The sequence below is a fragment of the Balaenoptera ricei genome, chromosome 14 (genome assembly GCF_028023285.1).
Source record: "Balaenoptera ricei isolate mBalRic1 chromosome 14, mBalRic1.hap2, whole genome shotgun sequence".
Lineage (NCBI taxonomy): Eukaryota > Metazoa > Chordata > Mammalia > Artiodactyla > Balaenopteridae > Balaenoptera > Balaenoptera ricei.
In genome coordinates, this window is record NC_082652.1 from 66632799 (window position 1) to 66648924 (window position 16126).

At 38.9% G+C, this 16126-nt stretch overlaps 1 protein-coding gene across 6 annotated transcripts in view; it reads left to right on the forward strand.

The window, feature by feature from the left end:
* ARK2N (arkadia (RNF111) N-terminal like PKA signaling regulator 2N) overlaps positions 1-15295 on the forward strand; it is an 84846-nt gene extending 69551 nt beyond the window's left edge. For 4 of the 6 annotated variants that reach the window (XM_059895567.1, XM_059895565.1, XM_059895566.1 and 1 more), the window contains one exon: positions 6983-15295. In XM_059895567.1, the coding sequence (XP_059751550.1) occupies positions 6983-7172 (190 nt within the window). In that variant the 3' untranslated portion in view covers positions 7173-15295. The remainder of the gene's footprint in view (positions 1-6982) is intronic. The other 2 variants (XM_059895564.1, XM_059895569.1) reach the window with 1 other exon arrangement.
* The last annotated feature ends 831 nt before the right edge of the window (positions 15296-16126 follow it).

Below are 16126 nucleotides of genomic sequence, written 5' to 3' on the forward strand. Positions count from 1 at the left end.
AAAATCTAGTCTTTGGAAAAATCTGTATTCTATGTAGAATTTTTCTCCTATGCCACAAGAGTTAAGTTGTGATTTTGTGATTTCCTCAAGTAGGTATATAACATCGTATCTTACCTTATTCTTAGATCTGATTTTAATCTTTGGTTAGGCAGGTAATAAGACATTCACCAGCATTCTTCTGTTGCTTATTTAAAAGGTGAATTTAGGAGTGGAGAGTGGGGGCAAAATACACATGCACATAAATTGAGGATGCCTTCTTCTAATGAGAACTGATTATACTTTCTGAAAGCATTTTTTAGTTAAACAATTGGGACTTTAAGGATGTAGATTTAAGTCATAATTTAACATGCCATCTCCCCAGAAGTGGCTAGTTCTTTATCAGAACTAGTATTGTCCCAGCACTTCATCCTCTATCCTATATTTATGCTGTAAGTATGCCTGCATAGCTGCTTCCTTTTTTCTTTCTAAGTGGTTATTTCCCCTATTCTGGTGGGAAAGAATTTTCATTCTTTAATCTTTCCTTTACCTCATTCTTTTTTCTCTTTTTCTGCCGTAGTCAAAAACTTTTTCCTATTAAGTTCTCTTTCATTTTCCCATCTATTTCCTTCAAGCTGACTTATCCATGAGATGAAGAAGAAAGAACTCTTGTTTTTTTCCTTTACTTCAGTATACGTTTGTCATTATTTTATTTCGGCATTATATAAGTATAGAAGACATTATTATACTTTTAAGCCCCATGCCAAGATCTTTCTAAAATATTACAGTATTTTTCATTTCAGACTGTGTACTATAAAACTTATTCTGCATATTGACTGATAGATGATGTAGGTAAATTATCTTCAGTTGTGCCAGGAGCACATTATCCAGTTACCAACTTCCTCTTGACTTACTTTTCAAATTTTAATTCAGTGTTACTCATGTGTTCCTATTTAAGTAGGAAAGAATAGATTATAACCTGTGTTGTCTGTCTAATCTCTTACTCTGTTCTGAGACATATCAGTGATATGTATGGTCCAGTTCTCTATTAACTCCTACCGACTCGCCCTTCTTTATTGCCTCCTTGTGCCTAGAAATGTTACAGAGTGAGCTACCCTTCTTTACAGATTCTTTGTTAAACTTTCCTTCCATAATGATATCTTGAGCTTCTTTGTCTACCAATATTTTTGTTATCTGGAGTTGAAATTATTATATTTCTATTAAAACTTGGAAATTTAAATTCCAAGTTTCTCTCACCTCCAGCACACACACATGCACACAGATTATCTCTAGTACACCCTTCTCTGAACTTGTTAAAGTCTTTTATCCAGATTGTCATTTTACCCTATAAATATCTTTGTTTCACTCTTAACTAAGTCAGGTGACTTTGGGTACATCTTAAATAACATGCTATAACATTACTTTCAAGGACTTTTTCTTACAGGTTCTGAAGCATAAAGATGTGGTTTTTTGGGTTTTTTAGTTCTGATCCTTTAATTTGAATCCTGGAGAAATCATATCTTGGAGGTGACAGATCTATCTTGAAATCTCAGTGGTGGTTAATAACTGTCCATAAAATGGAATGTAGAGTTGACAAATTCTGTTGGAGTACTTTGAATGGACTCATGTGTCATTTTGAGGGGATCTTTTACTTTGGCCCTTGGGTCTAGGACTGAGTAGGATCTCACTGACTCTGCTGTGTCTTTCTGAAAAATTTTTCAGCAGTTTCTTTAGTAGAAGCATGATAATCTTTCAAACATTGAGATTAAAAAGCTGAGAAGCAGGTCAGGGGGAGAGCCTTTCTTGTTGGTTGCTTCGGAATTGCCCCTTTAGCTGCCTGTGTCTCATCTGGAATTTATTTCTTTTACAGGTCTAGGGTTGCAGTTATGAAGTATTGATGGGCTTCTGGCAGGGTTATCGCTTGGAAGAAGGTTTTAGGTTTTGATCCGCATCTTTTTGTTCTAATTCGATTTGCATGCATAGATGTTCTGTTTGGATTTAGTTGTCCTGTTCTTATTTTTCCTTTTGGTATTCTACCTTGTGGGCTTTCTGAGAGCTTTAAAAAACTCAGACTTGGTTCTTGAGTTGTTCTCTTGGGGACTGTGGTTGCTCTGACTTGCGTTTGGGTGCCATTTTTCCATATTGGAAGCATTCCGGTTTGTTGACCTTTACATCAGTAATTCTAGTTGTGATGTGCCTCTTTTTTTTTTTTTTTTTTTTGTTAAACAGTTGTTTTTCTTTTCTTGCATGCTAACATCTTCCCCTGCTCTTTTCTTTTAGATTTTGATATGTTCACTTAGCTTCTGTGTTTCTTCTAGTCATAAACTAGAAGGCATGCTTTCCTAACTAATGGTTGAACGCATCTTTTATGGTTGCCTTGGATTGCTGTGATGAACTCCTGTCATTACCTAGATGTCATTTCTAGGTGTTAATTTTTGGACAGTCCAGTTTCACAAGATGCTCTTTGCCAGTGAGATGGAGACTTTTCCATCATCTCTGGTTCTTCTGTGCCCACTTAATTTTGCCATAAGTTTTAACTTATGACCCTGTTGCTAATATTTTTCTTTATCCTTGTTCCGTTTTCCTTCTTTTCTTCTGCAAGCTTCATTGGTAATTGCCCTAGGAAGATGAATGCATGTATCTTTATGTTGTGGAACTGTGCTGAACAGTTCTTTCAGTACCTGTTCTCTGAAGCTTTTATGAATAATCAGACCCATACCTCCTTTCACATGGTCCTATGGTCCATTGGTTAATGTTGGTTCACCCCTCTGCAGAAGAATTGATGTGGGGAGGCTTTTGCATTTAAGACTGATTGCTGCTTAGAACCAATTGCTAACATTAACCCTAAAAAAAGCAAGGGAGGCAGATAAGCATTTCCCTGAAGCTACAAGGATTCACTCTACCTTCAGTTAGGAAAAATAAGTAGGAATGTTATCTAAGAGGTCACCTTCAGAATCTGTAAATGAGAGCAAAAGTGATTAATTTTTAATGTTGTTTTCTTAGAATAGTAGGTTAACTGTATCAACAGCTGATCATCAGAGCCTGCCCTCTTTTTGTGTTTTTCTTCCTTTCTACTCTGAAGTCTCCTTTTTTTGGTTTTAATATATGAAGAGCAGGAAATTATTCTATCAAAACTTATTGTTTATAAATAGTGGATGGGGGGGGCGGTCTATGGAAGTGAGGCCTAAGCAGTTTTTCTTGGTTATAGTACTCAAAATGTGGCTCTAGTTTGTGCAAACCTATTGCCAGTCATATGCAGATTAAATGCTTTGTGAGAAAAAGGCTTGCGTCTGCACTAGAATCTGTTGGACCAATTATAAAACAGCTGAGTATGTTCCCACCCCGTATCTTTCATAATAGAAAAAGGATATGTGATAATACATGAAACTGTGCTTTGTTAGTTGCCTTACAAAATTTTGAGCCTCTCACATCCTTCTTTATAGGGCATCTCTGTAGGGCTTATAACAATTGTTGTAGTCCCATTTCCTCCTGAAATTTTTTCCCCCTCTGCATCTGGTATAAGTTATTCTGTAATAATGTACCATCTTATAAAATAGAGCTCGACCTTTTTTCCCCTGTACTTAAAAAAAATGTGTTAAAAGCCTTGTTCTGTCCTCATCCATCTCCTAGCTACCATTTTATTCAAGGTGGCTGAGGTCATTAAATCATAAAAAAAATTTTGAATGTTTTATTGGCTTATAACACACACAGAAAAGTAATAAGTGTACGCTTTAGCTTTTGTACCCATACCCAAGTAACCAGCTCTCAGATTAAGAAACAGAAGTCCCTCTTGGCTCCACCTTGCCTCCTGTAACCACTATCCTGACTTCTAACAGGATAGCTTTGCCTGTATTCAGAATCTTATTAATATTCCTGACAGATGCCCCAGCAATTGCTTGAATGTTTAAAAGGCAGATTATTCTATTTTGTAGTGGCTGTAATTGTTGTGTAGTAATGATCATCCAAAAGTTGCCTTCTAGAAACTGATTCATGGTTGTTATTCTGCTCTCAAGATCTCTGTACTGGTGAAGGAGCTGCCTTCCATGATGATTCTCACTTCTTTGGCAATTGCCCTTCCAGTTGCAGTTAATAGGAGACAGGAATGCTTTTGACCAAAGATAGGATCATCACATTCTCCAGAGAATCTAAAATTTTGAAGAGAAACAGACTAAGGATTGGGGCTTGAGTCAAATGAATGAGGCCTAGTTGTTCCAGCATCGTTAGGTTCTTTGAGGTACTCAAGTAAAGGTGCTTTTCCAGTAAATTTTCTTTTTTGCTTAACGTAGCCCAGTTTGGTTTCCAGTAACTGGAACTATTTATAACCTCTTTCAACCATTCCTCATTAGTAAATACCATCTCTAAACCTCTCACTCTCCTACTCTGGACACTTTCTAGAATCTGCTTTGCTCTTTATTGTACTACCCCCAGGGGCTAGGCAGTTCCCCTTAAAATCAAACATAGTGTATAGTACTTTGGGAGCAGTCTGAGAAAGACGTAGTTGGAAATAAACTCCCCAGTGGAGACCTGATTTTGTTCTGGTTCCATGCTTTACTTTCTTAAGACCCTGGGCAGTTGTCTTTTGGTTTTGGTTTTCTCTTCTGTAAAATGGGAAGATTGGATTAGATCCCTTTTAAAGCCACTACCTGATGTCCTGATGTTACATTGTATGATTACTTAAGGAGCAGTGCAGAGTAACAATTGGGACTAAATAGTGCTTTTATTTCAGAGTTATTTCTAGGAATTCTGTCAATGATTACATTGACTTTTTTTGGTAGTCATTCATTCCCTGATTTTTCTAAGTTTCTAACCAGCTTTACTTCAGTAACTACTTGACAGATGAGCTTTTGAACTGTTGAAGAGCTTTATATTTTTAAATTGTTGCTCTGGGCCTGTCTTTGCACTCTGCTGACTCTTGCCGTGTTTTTCCTTACCGCATTTAATACACACGTTTGTAAAGCAACAACATGATGTGGAAAGCATTGGACCAGAAATCAGACTTGGCCTGAAGTTCCTTTGCCTATACTTTCAAACAGTATGACCCTGGGCAAGTCATGTAACCTCTTTAATCCTCAGTTTCCCTGTCAGAGTATGGATAAGAACTTCCACATCTACCTCATAGGTCTGTCGGGCGTGTCAGATGAGGAGAAACTGCTTAATAATTTTAGTATTCTGTTGTCATCAGTCATCAAAACCGTTTCTTTAAAATGTTGGATGGACTCATTTGGCTGACATTGTTCCGTGACTGCTTGGTCATTTAATCCGAGTGTATTTAAGGGGTGGACAGATTTGGATTAGACTTTGGACTTGTTTTCCTTTTTTTTTTTTAAAGGTTTAATTTTATTTATTTTTGGCTGCGTTGGGTCTTTGTTGCTGCGCTCGGGCTTTCTCTAGTTGAGGCGAGCGGGGGCTACTCTTCGTTGTGGTGCACAGGCTTCTCATTGCGGTGGCTTCTCTTGTTGCGGGGCACGGGCTCTAGGCGCGTGGGCTTCAGTAGTTGCGGCACACAGGCTCAGTAATTGTGGCACGCAGGCTCTAGAGCGCAGGCTCAGTAGTTGTGGCGCACTGGCTTAGTTGCTCCGTGGCGTGTGGGATCTTCCTGGACCAGGGCTCGAACCCATGTCCCCTGCATTGGCAGGCGGATTCTTATCCACTGCACCACCAGGGAAGTCCCTGTGTGTCTTATTTTAATGCTTTTTACTAGCTAATTTTGAAAATATGGTCGCCTCTGGGTTAGTAGCTACTCTTAGCCCATTTCTGAAAAGATGATGGCCCTCTGGTACTGTAACAAATCTGCATCCTACCCCTACTCTGGCCCCAAGGGATCTGTTTTTCGGCACCTCTCTTGGTAAGGGAGACATTTTCAGGCTAGCCTTTGTAGGAGCAGGGCCTCTTTCCATAAGCTTAAGGGTCCTTAAGGGCAGTTCTGCAGCTAAGCCTTGTCTGTTGTTACTCTGATGTTTTCTTTTGAACCTAGAGGTTCAGGTAGCATGGGGTCGAAGCTGGAGTTCTTAGGTGATTCAGCATCACTCATCATATACAGCTGTTGTCAGAACAGCTGCTCATGATCCATTGTAGTAGTTTGTGTGATTAGAGTCATGCCACTTGTCACTTCTCACATATGCTGCATGGAGACAGGTCTATAATTTAAATGTGTGGACATCAGGAGCAGTGATAGCTTGAGCTGCCTGCCTTCCTCTCATATGAATCAAAACTTACTCAGTGGTTCATCCTGGAGGTTCACAGTTCTATCATTTGACTGGAATGTAGAATTCAACATGTAGGTATTTCTGAAACAGTTCTCTCCCAAACAATGAACTCATGAGATTTGTCAGCAAGGCAGTTCTGTCCCTCTTATAGGATACTTTTAGAGAATCTAAACTGAGTACTTCAGCCTTGTTATTTTCACTGAACTAAAGCATAAGTGGTTGTGATGAACTAACCAGGTGTTTCTCTTGTCACCTTCAGGTTGAGGGAAATTGGTCTTTAACTCATGACCTAGTACTTAAAGACGTTTAGACATCTAATCTGTAAAAGGGGTATTACTACTTCTGTTTTTGAAAGTACTATTAACAAATATGGGACAGAACTTATTTTAAGAACAAGTTTCACCTGTATTTCTTACTGTTTCATTAGCTGAGACTAAGATTGTCTGGGCATCTTAATTTTGCTCAGGATTTATATGCTGCCCTATCCTGAAGACCCCAGAGGCTTAAATGAATTCAGAGAAGCATCATCTTATCCATTTTCAGTAACAGATCTAGACATAACTCAGGACTTTGTGGCTGAGACAAGAGTCTTGGCCTTTTTAAGGCTAAACTGAGAGAGGTGGGGAGACAGACAGACAGACAGACATGGAGGGAAGGAGGAAAAGGGGGAAGGATATTGGTTATGGGTTTGATGAACTTGCACAGTGGGCTTATCTTAGTAAAAGTATTGGTCAGTACAACTGAAGCTATATTGCCTTCTGTAGGATTAACCATGCTTTTGCTCTTCATTTCAATTGCAGGTGTGTTCATCCTCGAGGAGGTGTGATTCAGAGTGTTTCTTCCTGGAAGCATGGCTCTGGCACGCAGTATGTTAGCGCCCGGCAAACACAGTCGTGGACTGCTGTGACCCCCCAGCAGCCCTGGGCGTCCCCTGCGGAAGTCGTTGACCTTACGCTGGACGAGGACAGCAGACGCAAATACCTGCTGTAACGCAGCGCCCCTGTGTTCCCTCTGCGCCTTCCCTTCCACTTACTCCTCCTCCTCTTTGTGACATGGAAGTTCATGGTCATAGCTTCAGCTTCAGAAGCTGTTTGTGGCATTCGTATAATTGAAGCTCATGGAAAATTGCCCCCTTCCTTTTTTTTTTTTAAATTAAAAGAAGTCACTTAGGAAAGTAACTTATCACAGAAAAGAATTTCTTCTTTCCCTCAGTAGGAATCTGAGAATGATGAATTTTATTAGACAGCTTCATTTTACTTGGTGACTTTCAATCTTAGGAAACTGCCTTCCTTTTAGAATGATATTTTAATTACCAGGTGAAATGGATTTCAGTTTTTGAATCTTGTATTTATTTTTCTGTGTAATAAAATTAATATGTAGACTTGACCACTGTCAGCCCACCCATTGGCACTCCTACCTTAGGGCATTTGCACACATATTAGTCAGGTCCTTTTTGGCACCTAGTAGGGCATGTGCATTGAAAACCTGTCCTTAAAAATAGAAGACAGAAGTGTTACTTTTCTTTTAGCTTAAGTCTTCTGCCTTCTTTCCTGACTTTGCTCCTGGCTGAATTCCCACAACACAAATAATTGACATGACCCTTTGTGTTTATAAATACTGCTAAGGTGACTTAGTTGATCTCCTTGTTGCAATAATTCATAACTCTGGAAAATATCTCCTTGTGGGGCAGAGGCATTTCAGATAGATAACCCACCATGAGGTTTGGGCATCTGAGGAGAGCATTGAGAGATCCCTTTTCTCCCCCTGGTTTCTTCAAATAATGGGAGAAACATAGAACCTGTTACTTAGGTAGAATATGAAAAGTTGTGTGGCTTCTAAGGCTATGGGCACTTGAAAAATCTGAGAGGGCAGTGCCTTCTTCTATAGCTGGTCTCTCCATAAAGGATGTAATGACAACTGTTTGATACTTGAGTTGAAGTTGACCTGTTGCTATATTTGGGTATTTTTCTCCTCTACCTTCTAAAAGTGGAAAATTCAAAATACATCATAAGAAACCAGATGCAAAACACATTAATGGCCCTGTAGGTTTTACAGTATCTAACAAGAATAACAAAGGGTAGTAGGAGCATCAGGGAATTCAGGAAATGCCGGTGTTGGAGTTTTGTGGCATTAGTTACTACCTTTTTTACTATAACATTGTAGTTACTAGTGAATTATTTTACAAGCAATACCTAGAATTAGAACACTATGTACTGTGCACAGGGAGGAGTGAAGTAATGCTGGCTCAGAAGACCTCACTTTTTGTTTTTCCACAGTTTTTGTCTGCTTTTTTGTTTGCTTTTGTTTCCATTTTTACCATATAATGGGGCTCTAGCCCTTTGCCTCCCTTCCCAAATGCCTTGGTGGCTCTTCCTTATCATAAGAGCATGAGAACTACCATTTTCAGTTTCCACTCAGCGGACACACATTTATACCAAGTGCCTGTTCTGCCTAAGGCGCTGTGGTGGTGCTGTGGGGCTGCTGCAGAGAACAGGACGCCCACCGCACGTGCGTGCGTCCGGCTGCCTGGCTCCGGCTGCCTGGCCTTGTCTCCTGTGTGTGTAAAGACTCGCTTATTCCTTCACCCTTCTTCCTGCTGCTTTCGTTCGTCCGTACACCTCTTCCATGGGAGTGTATTTAAGGATGTGTTCTTTCACCTTCTCTGATAACATCGCATTTGATCTGGCCTCTGTTCTTCATCAACTTTTAATTTTCCTATCATTCTGCTTTTAATAGATCAGGCTTTTAAAGAGATCGTGAATCTCTGGTTTTAGCACCTCATGTCTCAAGTCTCTCACGTGGCCACAATTCTAGACAAAAACCAAAGACCCAGAGGCCAGAGCAAAATAGGACCTTCTGCAGATTCACTACTGGTGTATCCTTGGACCTTCACATTTTACTTTAGGATTAATTTATTGAATTTTACTGTTACACGTTGTTTTTGACTTGAATTAAAATGCTAGACAGAGCAGAAATGTACAATTTCTGGTCTATATTTTCCAGGAAAATCATTAGGGAAAGAATAGAGTGGATTATATGACTTGAAGTTTTTGCAGCTTACTTCCCCCCCCACTATCAGGGCAGAGCCCCATTTTAAAGAACATTCTTGCATTACCTGTTCTTACGTTAGCAGTATGTTTTGTCCAATTCCTTATAGCAGGGGATTTCCCAGGACATATTTTCTTTAGTCCCTAACAGTCATCCTCTAAGGAGAATTCTTTGGGTGTGCTGTGTGCACTGTGGGTTGGGAGCGGAGAGCGGAGTTGTAACCAAGCTCTTTTCTGGCCTTTTGCTTTTATATTGGGTTACACTTTGCCCTCACCTGTCCCTTTTCCAGCACCCTGACTATCTGGCTTGATGCACCAGAACAAAAATTAATATGCAAGAAGCGGGGAGGGGAAGGGATGGTAGAGATAGCTTTTCTCCCTACTAGGTTGGGACTTTTCCACCTACTAACTAACTATAGAGAGACTATGTTTCAACTCTTCTTTCATTGCCAGATCCAGGAGAGTAGGGATGTGGTTTCTGGCAAGGTATTAATGATAAAATTCTGTGGTAAATTTAAAATTCTGACATTTAAAGTTTCTTTTAAGGGGGTCTTTTTTTAACCAAAGTTTTGCATTTGGTAGCATAGACACTTTATGCTTCACCGTCTCTTCAAAGTAATATCTCCACTAAAATGGTACACTTGGGTCGCAGATTGGTTTATGGCACTAACTTGGTTAAGTGCCCCCCTTCCCCCAATTTGAAACCACAGAGCGGTAACTTAGCTATTGCATCAGTACAGCAATATTGATACGTAGCTGTTGCTCGCCAGTAGTTGTCTCTTCATTTTGATGGAAGGGGCCGGACTGAATGGACTCCATTATTCGTAACAATTGAGCATCCCATAAACTCTGCTTTTATTATTATCAGTTGTGAATATGAACCATCTGATTTGCTAATTTAGTCAATTTTTCATTGTTACTTTTAGCAGATTAGCACCATAGGCAATTTAAAAATGCATTTGTTGCCTGCTTTTTATACTGTGTCACAAGGTTTTTGAAAAAGCTGGGAACACAGTATTGTCTTTCAGTTTAAAGGTTTTTTTTTTTAAAGGCAAAGAGCTCCCCTCCATCCCTGTTTTTCAGTATGTGTATGATGCGACTTCCATGTATATATAAAAATGATTGCGCCCTAACCAAACTTCCTCAGATTGTGCACTGTTTGTTTAAAATAATCACATATTTTAGTCCAATGCTGTTGTATTTTTTCATTTTATTTAAAACACTACGTACTTCTTATTCTTTTAACAAGTTTCAAAGGGTAGTGATCTTAAAAAAAAAAAAACCACTGGATAACTAGGAAATATTTTTGTTGTTTAAAGAGTACAAAAGTCATTGTAGCCTTTTGCTCCTCTTACCGTGAAAATGAAATGTTAGCCATTGTATGGCTAGGAACCAATGCACTTGGTGGTTAACAGATCTGCTGTTGCTGGAGTGTGAGCGTGGACTTGATGCAGTGACGACAAATCATTGCTTAGAATTAATGTTTTAAAATGTGTGACTCTAGTTTTTAAAACAAAATTTGGTTCTTCTTTACATTCATTATTTAGTTTTTGTTTCCATTTAGTATTTAATGGTCTTTGGAGAAAAAAAATAATAAAACAGAGTGTTATATATATATTTTTTGGTGCAAGATAAGATTTTCTGTTTTTTGAAATAAGTCTGTAGCATAAAGGTTAAACTATTTTAAGACAAAATAAAATAGAGTGTATTTAAACAAAGATAATTTCTGAGGATTTTTTTTTTCTATCTGCTTCAGTTAATTAGATGGTGCCTGGAGCAGCTCCCAAGTTAGCTTTTGGATGTGAAAGTGAATTACATTTTGTCATCAGATCTTATTGTTAAAGTTGCCTGATTTTTTCCAAGCAACAGCTGTATCCTACTCCTAGAATGTTTTGCAGGTGGCCTTTGGTGTGTTAGATTTAGATAAAAAGAGTTTTGCATTAGCTTTCCTGTAGCCCCCACTTCCCTTTCCAGTTAGAACCAGTGAGATTTCAAAGCTGGCGAAAGGCTCCCTAGTGCTAGGCCCCTTTGCTCCTGGGAACAAAACTCAGCTGACAGTTACTTCCCAGAGACCAACGTGCCAGGGTAAGATGCTGTGACTGTGTGCACTTTGCTCGTGGTTGAAGCAAATACAGGGTGTTTCAAAAATAGCCCAAAGAACTTTCCTCCTAATTTGGTTCTATTTTCAGGTTTTTTATTTGGTTATCAAAATGACAGGAACTACTGCATTAACATCTCATGACTTTTGTAACTTACTTCATGTAAAGGAGAATGAGGAACCAGACTGAGTAAAGCCTGTGTTTATTAAAATACTCACTCCTGGATCTCTCTATGTTCATCAAATTTTTAGTCCTACCTGCATTGGAAAGAGATCTGTTAACAATTAGGAAGTACACTGTTAACAGTTAGGAAGTGTTTTTAGTTTTTGGAAATGGTTCTTTTATGCTACTTTGTATCTGAGACCTAGACATGTTAGTGCCTATGAGAAACTTCTTTTCTTGGGCTCTAGAAGAAAATTTTTTACTTAGGGTCTTGTTTTTGAACCCATTTGCCCTTGGATGCTGCTTTTGAAGAATAGACAAAGCATGAGTAAGTAAAATAATCTGTGGCTAGTACTTAATCTCATTCTGGCTTCCTCTTTCTATTCTTTGCTGGCTTTTGGCCTTGCCTTCCCTTGTTTGTATGTTTTTCACAGTAGATGACAGCTATTTATAACTTTAGTCCAAACAGAAAAATTACATAAATCTTTACAAAATATATAAACATCTCTTCAGCTCCAATTTTGCAATTGAAGTAAGGTGAATTTCTTCTAGGTTTAGGTTTTGTTTTAACCATATTGCTGATCTATGGAGTGATCCTCCTAGGTCACTGGTAGTTACGATTTTCTTTACTTTCTTGGCTCAGTGTTTGAGAGCACTGATTTACAGAATTAGAGAAGTTCCTGGGCTATACAGTGGAGCTTTGGCTGGGAGAATATGCCTGGAGCAAAAGAAGGCAGTGTCAAATATTGGAGGGAGCAATGCGCTCAGAAAAAGATGCGGGTGATGGTCATGAACATGATAGTGATGTGGAAAGAGCATCCATTAGCCCAACAGAGGCTGTGACACTGTTGGCTCAGTTCCACTGCCATTGCACTACTTTGCGGGTAGCATGCCTTCTAGGTGGAGATGGCTTTAGGCAAGGATCCCTTTGTGTGATGAGGATTCACCATTTCTTTCTTTCCTTTCTGCCAAGCCTTGAGATCCCATTTGGTAGGTGGATGTTAGTAAAGGATGAGAGCGAGTGCTGGCAGTGAAGTCAACCCTCAGAAAGAAGGTGGCGGCAGCAGCTTGTGTGATCTGCTCATAGATCCTGGCCTTCAGGGTGGGAACACCTCTTGGTTGTAAATTCTGTTGATCTAACTTCTTATTCTTTGGTAAAGGAAACTATTTGGTACCAGTTTTTTCCTTTGTGCTTTGATAATTGACACCTCGAAGGAGTCATTTGTTTCCTTTCCATGGCTGCTCTGTCCTAAGAGTGGGAGGGTGAAGTGTTGTGGACCACTGAGCCCTCACTCTTGTGCTTGAGTCTAAAGCAGGCAAGTGTGACTTTAGGATGGATCTTGGCATCTGCAACAGGAGGGAAATCAGACCAGAGGGTAGAGGGACTGATGTTTAAAAAGCCTGAACCAGAGAGGAGGAGACTCCAGAGAAAGACTATCTGACCGCTAAGGGATTTGATTTCTATGCCTTAAAATGGAGAATTTCTAAGATTTATTTTCCGAGACTGAAAGACAGGACTGTGTTATTTTAGGGAATAATTCATTGTTCTGCAGAGCCGTCGCTTTTCAGGCAGGAATTGAGGAGAGTGGCTCACTCCAGAAAGCTGTTTAAAGGACTACAGTTCTATCATCTCACTTAAGCTTTTGGAAGGCGTTGGATGACTAACGCCCACAAAACCTTGAATTTCTACAAATTCTTTATTTTCAAAGTTTTAAAAGAATATGTATTTCAAAATTTTCACATGGGGGTAAGAAGTGGTACAGATTGTTATCCTGATTTTGCAGATTGGAAGACTGAGAACAGAAGAATAACATATCCAGATTTACATAGCTCGACTTAGCAAGAGTAGATTTTTTCTATGGTCCAAATTAGGACTTTTTAGCTTTAAGAAAAACAAAACCTCTTTTTTCCACCTGTTTTTTCCTTCATTGTTATTGCTGCTGATTCTACTTTGTTCTGGCCTGAGAAGAATTGGAAGAAGCCTTCCTGAGAAGGTAATGTTTGATTGGTTCCCTTTTTTCTTGGGCAAGTGGTCACAGATTTTAAACATCAGAGCCACACACCTGCATATGCCTCTCAACTCAACTCAGGAATGGCCTTGGAAACTTTTCCCGTAGATGGATTCCCTGTCTCATAGTTTATGGAACAGGAAAATGTGGATGGTCAGTAAACATAAAAAAGATGCTCAGGCTCACTACTAATTATGGAAATGCAAACTTACATTACAGGACACCATTTCACATAGGCAGAATCAGATAGGAATACATTTAAATACAATAAGGAGGCAGGACAATGGCAATTCACTTGTCTTCTTGTATGAGCATAATTTGCTACAATTATTTTGGAAAACAGTGGAATTGTCTAGTAAAAAGCTGAATATGTGTATACCTCAAGCTATGGACTGAAGGTTTGGGTCTCCCCTCCCTCCCATTCATATGTTGAAACTCTGCTCCCCAGTGTGATGTTATTTGGAGGTAAGGCCCTTGGGAGGTAATTAAGAGATCCTAAGGGTAGAGCCCCCATGATGGGGTTAGCGCTCTTATTAGAGGAGGAGGAGACCTCAGCCTTACATGTAAGACACAGTAAGAAGGCAGCTGTCTGCAAGCCAGAAAGAGGGCTCTCATCCAAATCAGACCATGCTGGCGCCCTGATCTTGGACTTGCAGCCTCCAGAACTGTGAGGAAAAAAAAAAAAAAGCCCGTTGTTTAAGCCATCTACTCTGTAGTATTTTGTTGTGGCAGCCGGAGCTGACTAAGACACCCATGACCCAGCTGTTATACTATCTGGGATGATCCCCGTGAGCAACTTTTAAACTGTGGTGGTAGCCTAGGTAGGGAAGTCATGAAATCAGTTCAGTGTCTGTAAACCATCTTTTGTTTATTTAAGGAAATATTAACAACATAGAAATAACAGGAGACAATATTGTTACATGAAACTTTTGTTATATACTGATAAACATCTACACACAAACATATGTATGTGTGCATAGGGTCAAGATATAAAATGTATTTTATTTATTTTTACTGTGGGTTGCAGTAAAAAGATATGGAAAGCCCTGGTTCTAGAGAAACTGGTTTACGTGCTCAGAAATGTTTAGTGTCATTTTTCCCCAGTTTTTGGCTATTTCAACATGGATGTTCATCTATAGGATGGATAAACATTGTGTTTGTAGAAGGTGTAGCCACTGTGAAAATTAATGAACTAGAGCAATATTTATACACTTATATTAGTTATGTCAACATGGATAAACCTCAACACTGTGGAGTGGAAAAAAAGCAAGTTGCACAATCTGTACTACATGATGCCATTTATATGAAGTTCAAAAAGACAAAACAATACTACATATTGGTAAAAAATTGATACACACATAATAAGAGTATAAAGAAATGCATGAGAACAATAAACACCAAATTCAGAGTAATGTTTGCCTCTGGAGAGGGAGGTAAGGAGGGGACACGGGGACTTCAACTTTACTGGCAAAATTTCTTAAGCTGGGTAGTGGGGACACAGATGTATGTTATTATTTGTACCTTTATGTATATCTTAAATATTTCATAATAAAAATTGTTCTCTGTCTCAAGCAGAAGGAATAAAAGCTCTTTATGACGTTCCAGATGATATTAGTGGAAATGAGTAAGATCTGAAGCTGATTCCTTTTAGATACCCTCAATACTTTTTGGATATGTCACCATAAGCAACAACAAAAAATAAATTTGATAAATTGGGCTTTAACAAAATTAATTTTGTGCTTCAAAGGACACCATCAAGAAAGTAAAATGATAACCTGTGGAATTGGGACAAAATATTTGTAAATCCTATATCTGATAAGAGACTTGTATCTAGAATATATAAAACTCTTTCAATTCAATAATAAAAGACAAAAAACCCAATTAAAAAAAATCTGAGTAGACATGTCTCGAAGGAAGATACACAATTGGTCAATAACACATGAGAAGATGCTCAACATCATTAGTCATCAGGGAAATGCAAATCCAAACCACAATGAGATATCACTTCACACCTACCAGGATAACTAGAATCAAAAAGTCAAATAACGGCAACTGTTGGTAAGGAAGTAGAGAAATCAGAAGCTTCATACATTGCTGGTGGGAATGGTCCAGCCGCTTCGGAAAACGATTTGTTCCTCAAATGGTGAAACATAGAGTTTCCATGTGACTCAACCATTCTATCCCTAGGTATACACCCAAAAGAAACGAAAACATATGTCCACACAAAAACTTGTACACAAATGTTTATAGCAGCATTATTCATAATACCAAAAGGAGGCAACAACCCAGATGTCTTATCAGCTGATGATGCTTTATGCTACAGCATGGATGAATCTTGAAAACATGTTAAATGAAAAAAGCCAGTTACAAAAGACCACCACGTATTCTTTCGTTTATAGAAAATGTCCAGAATAAACAAATCTATAGGAACAAAGAATAATGATTGCCAGGGGCTGGGGGGAGATGAAAGGAGGGAGTGATTGCTAATGGGTAAGAGGTTTCTTCTGGGGGTGAAGAAAATATTCTAAAATTCCATAGTGGTGATGGCGCAGCACTCTGAATTACACATTTTACAAGGGTGAATTTTCTGGTATGTGAATTACATCTAACTAAAGCTGTTACTAAAA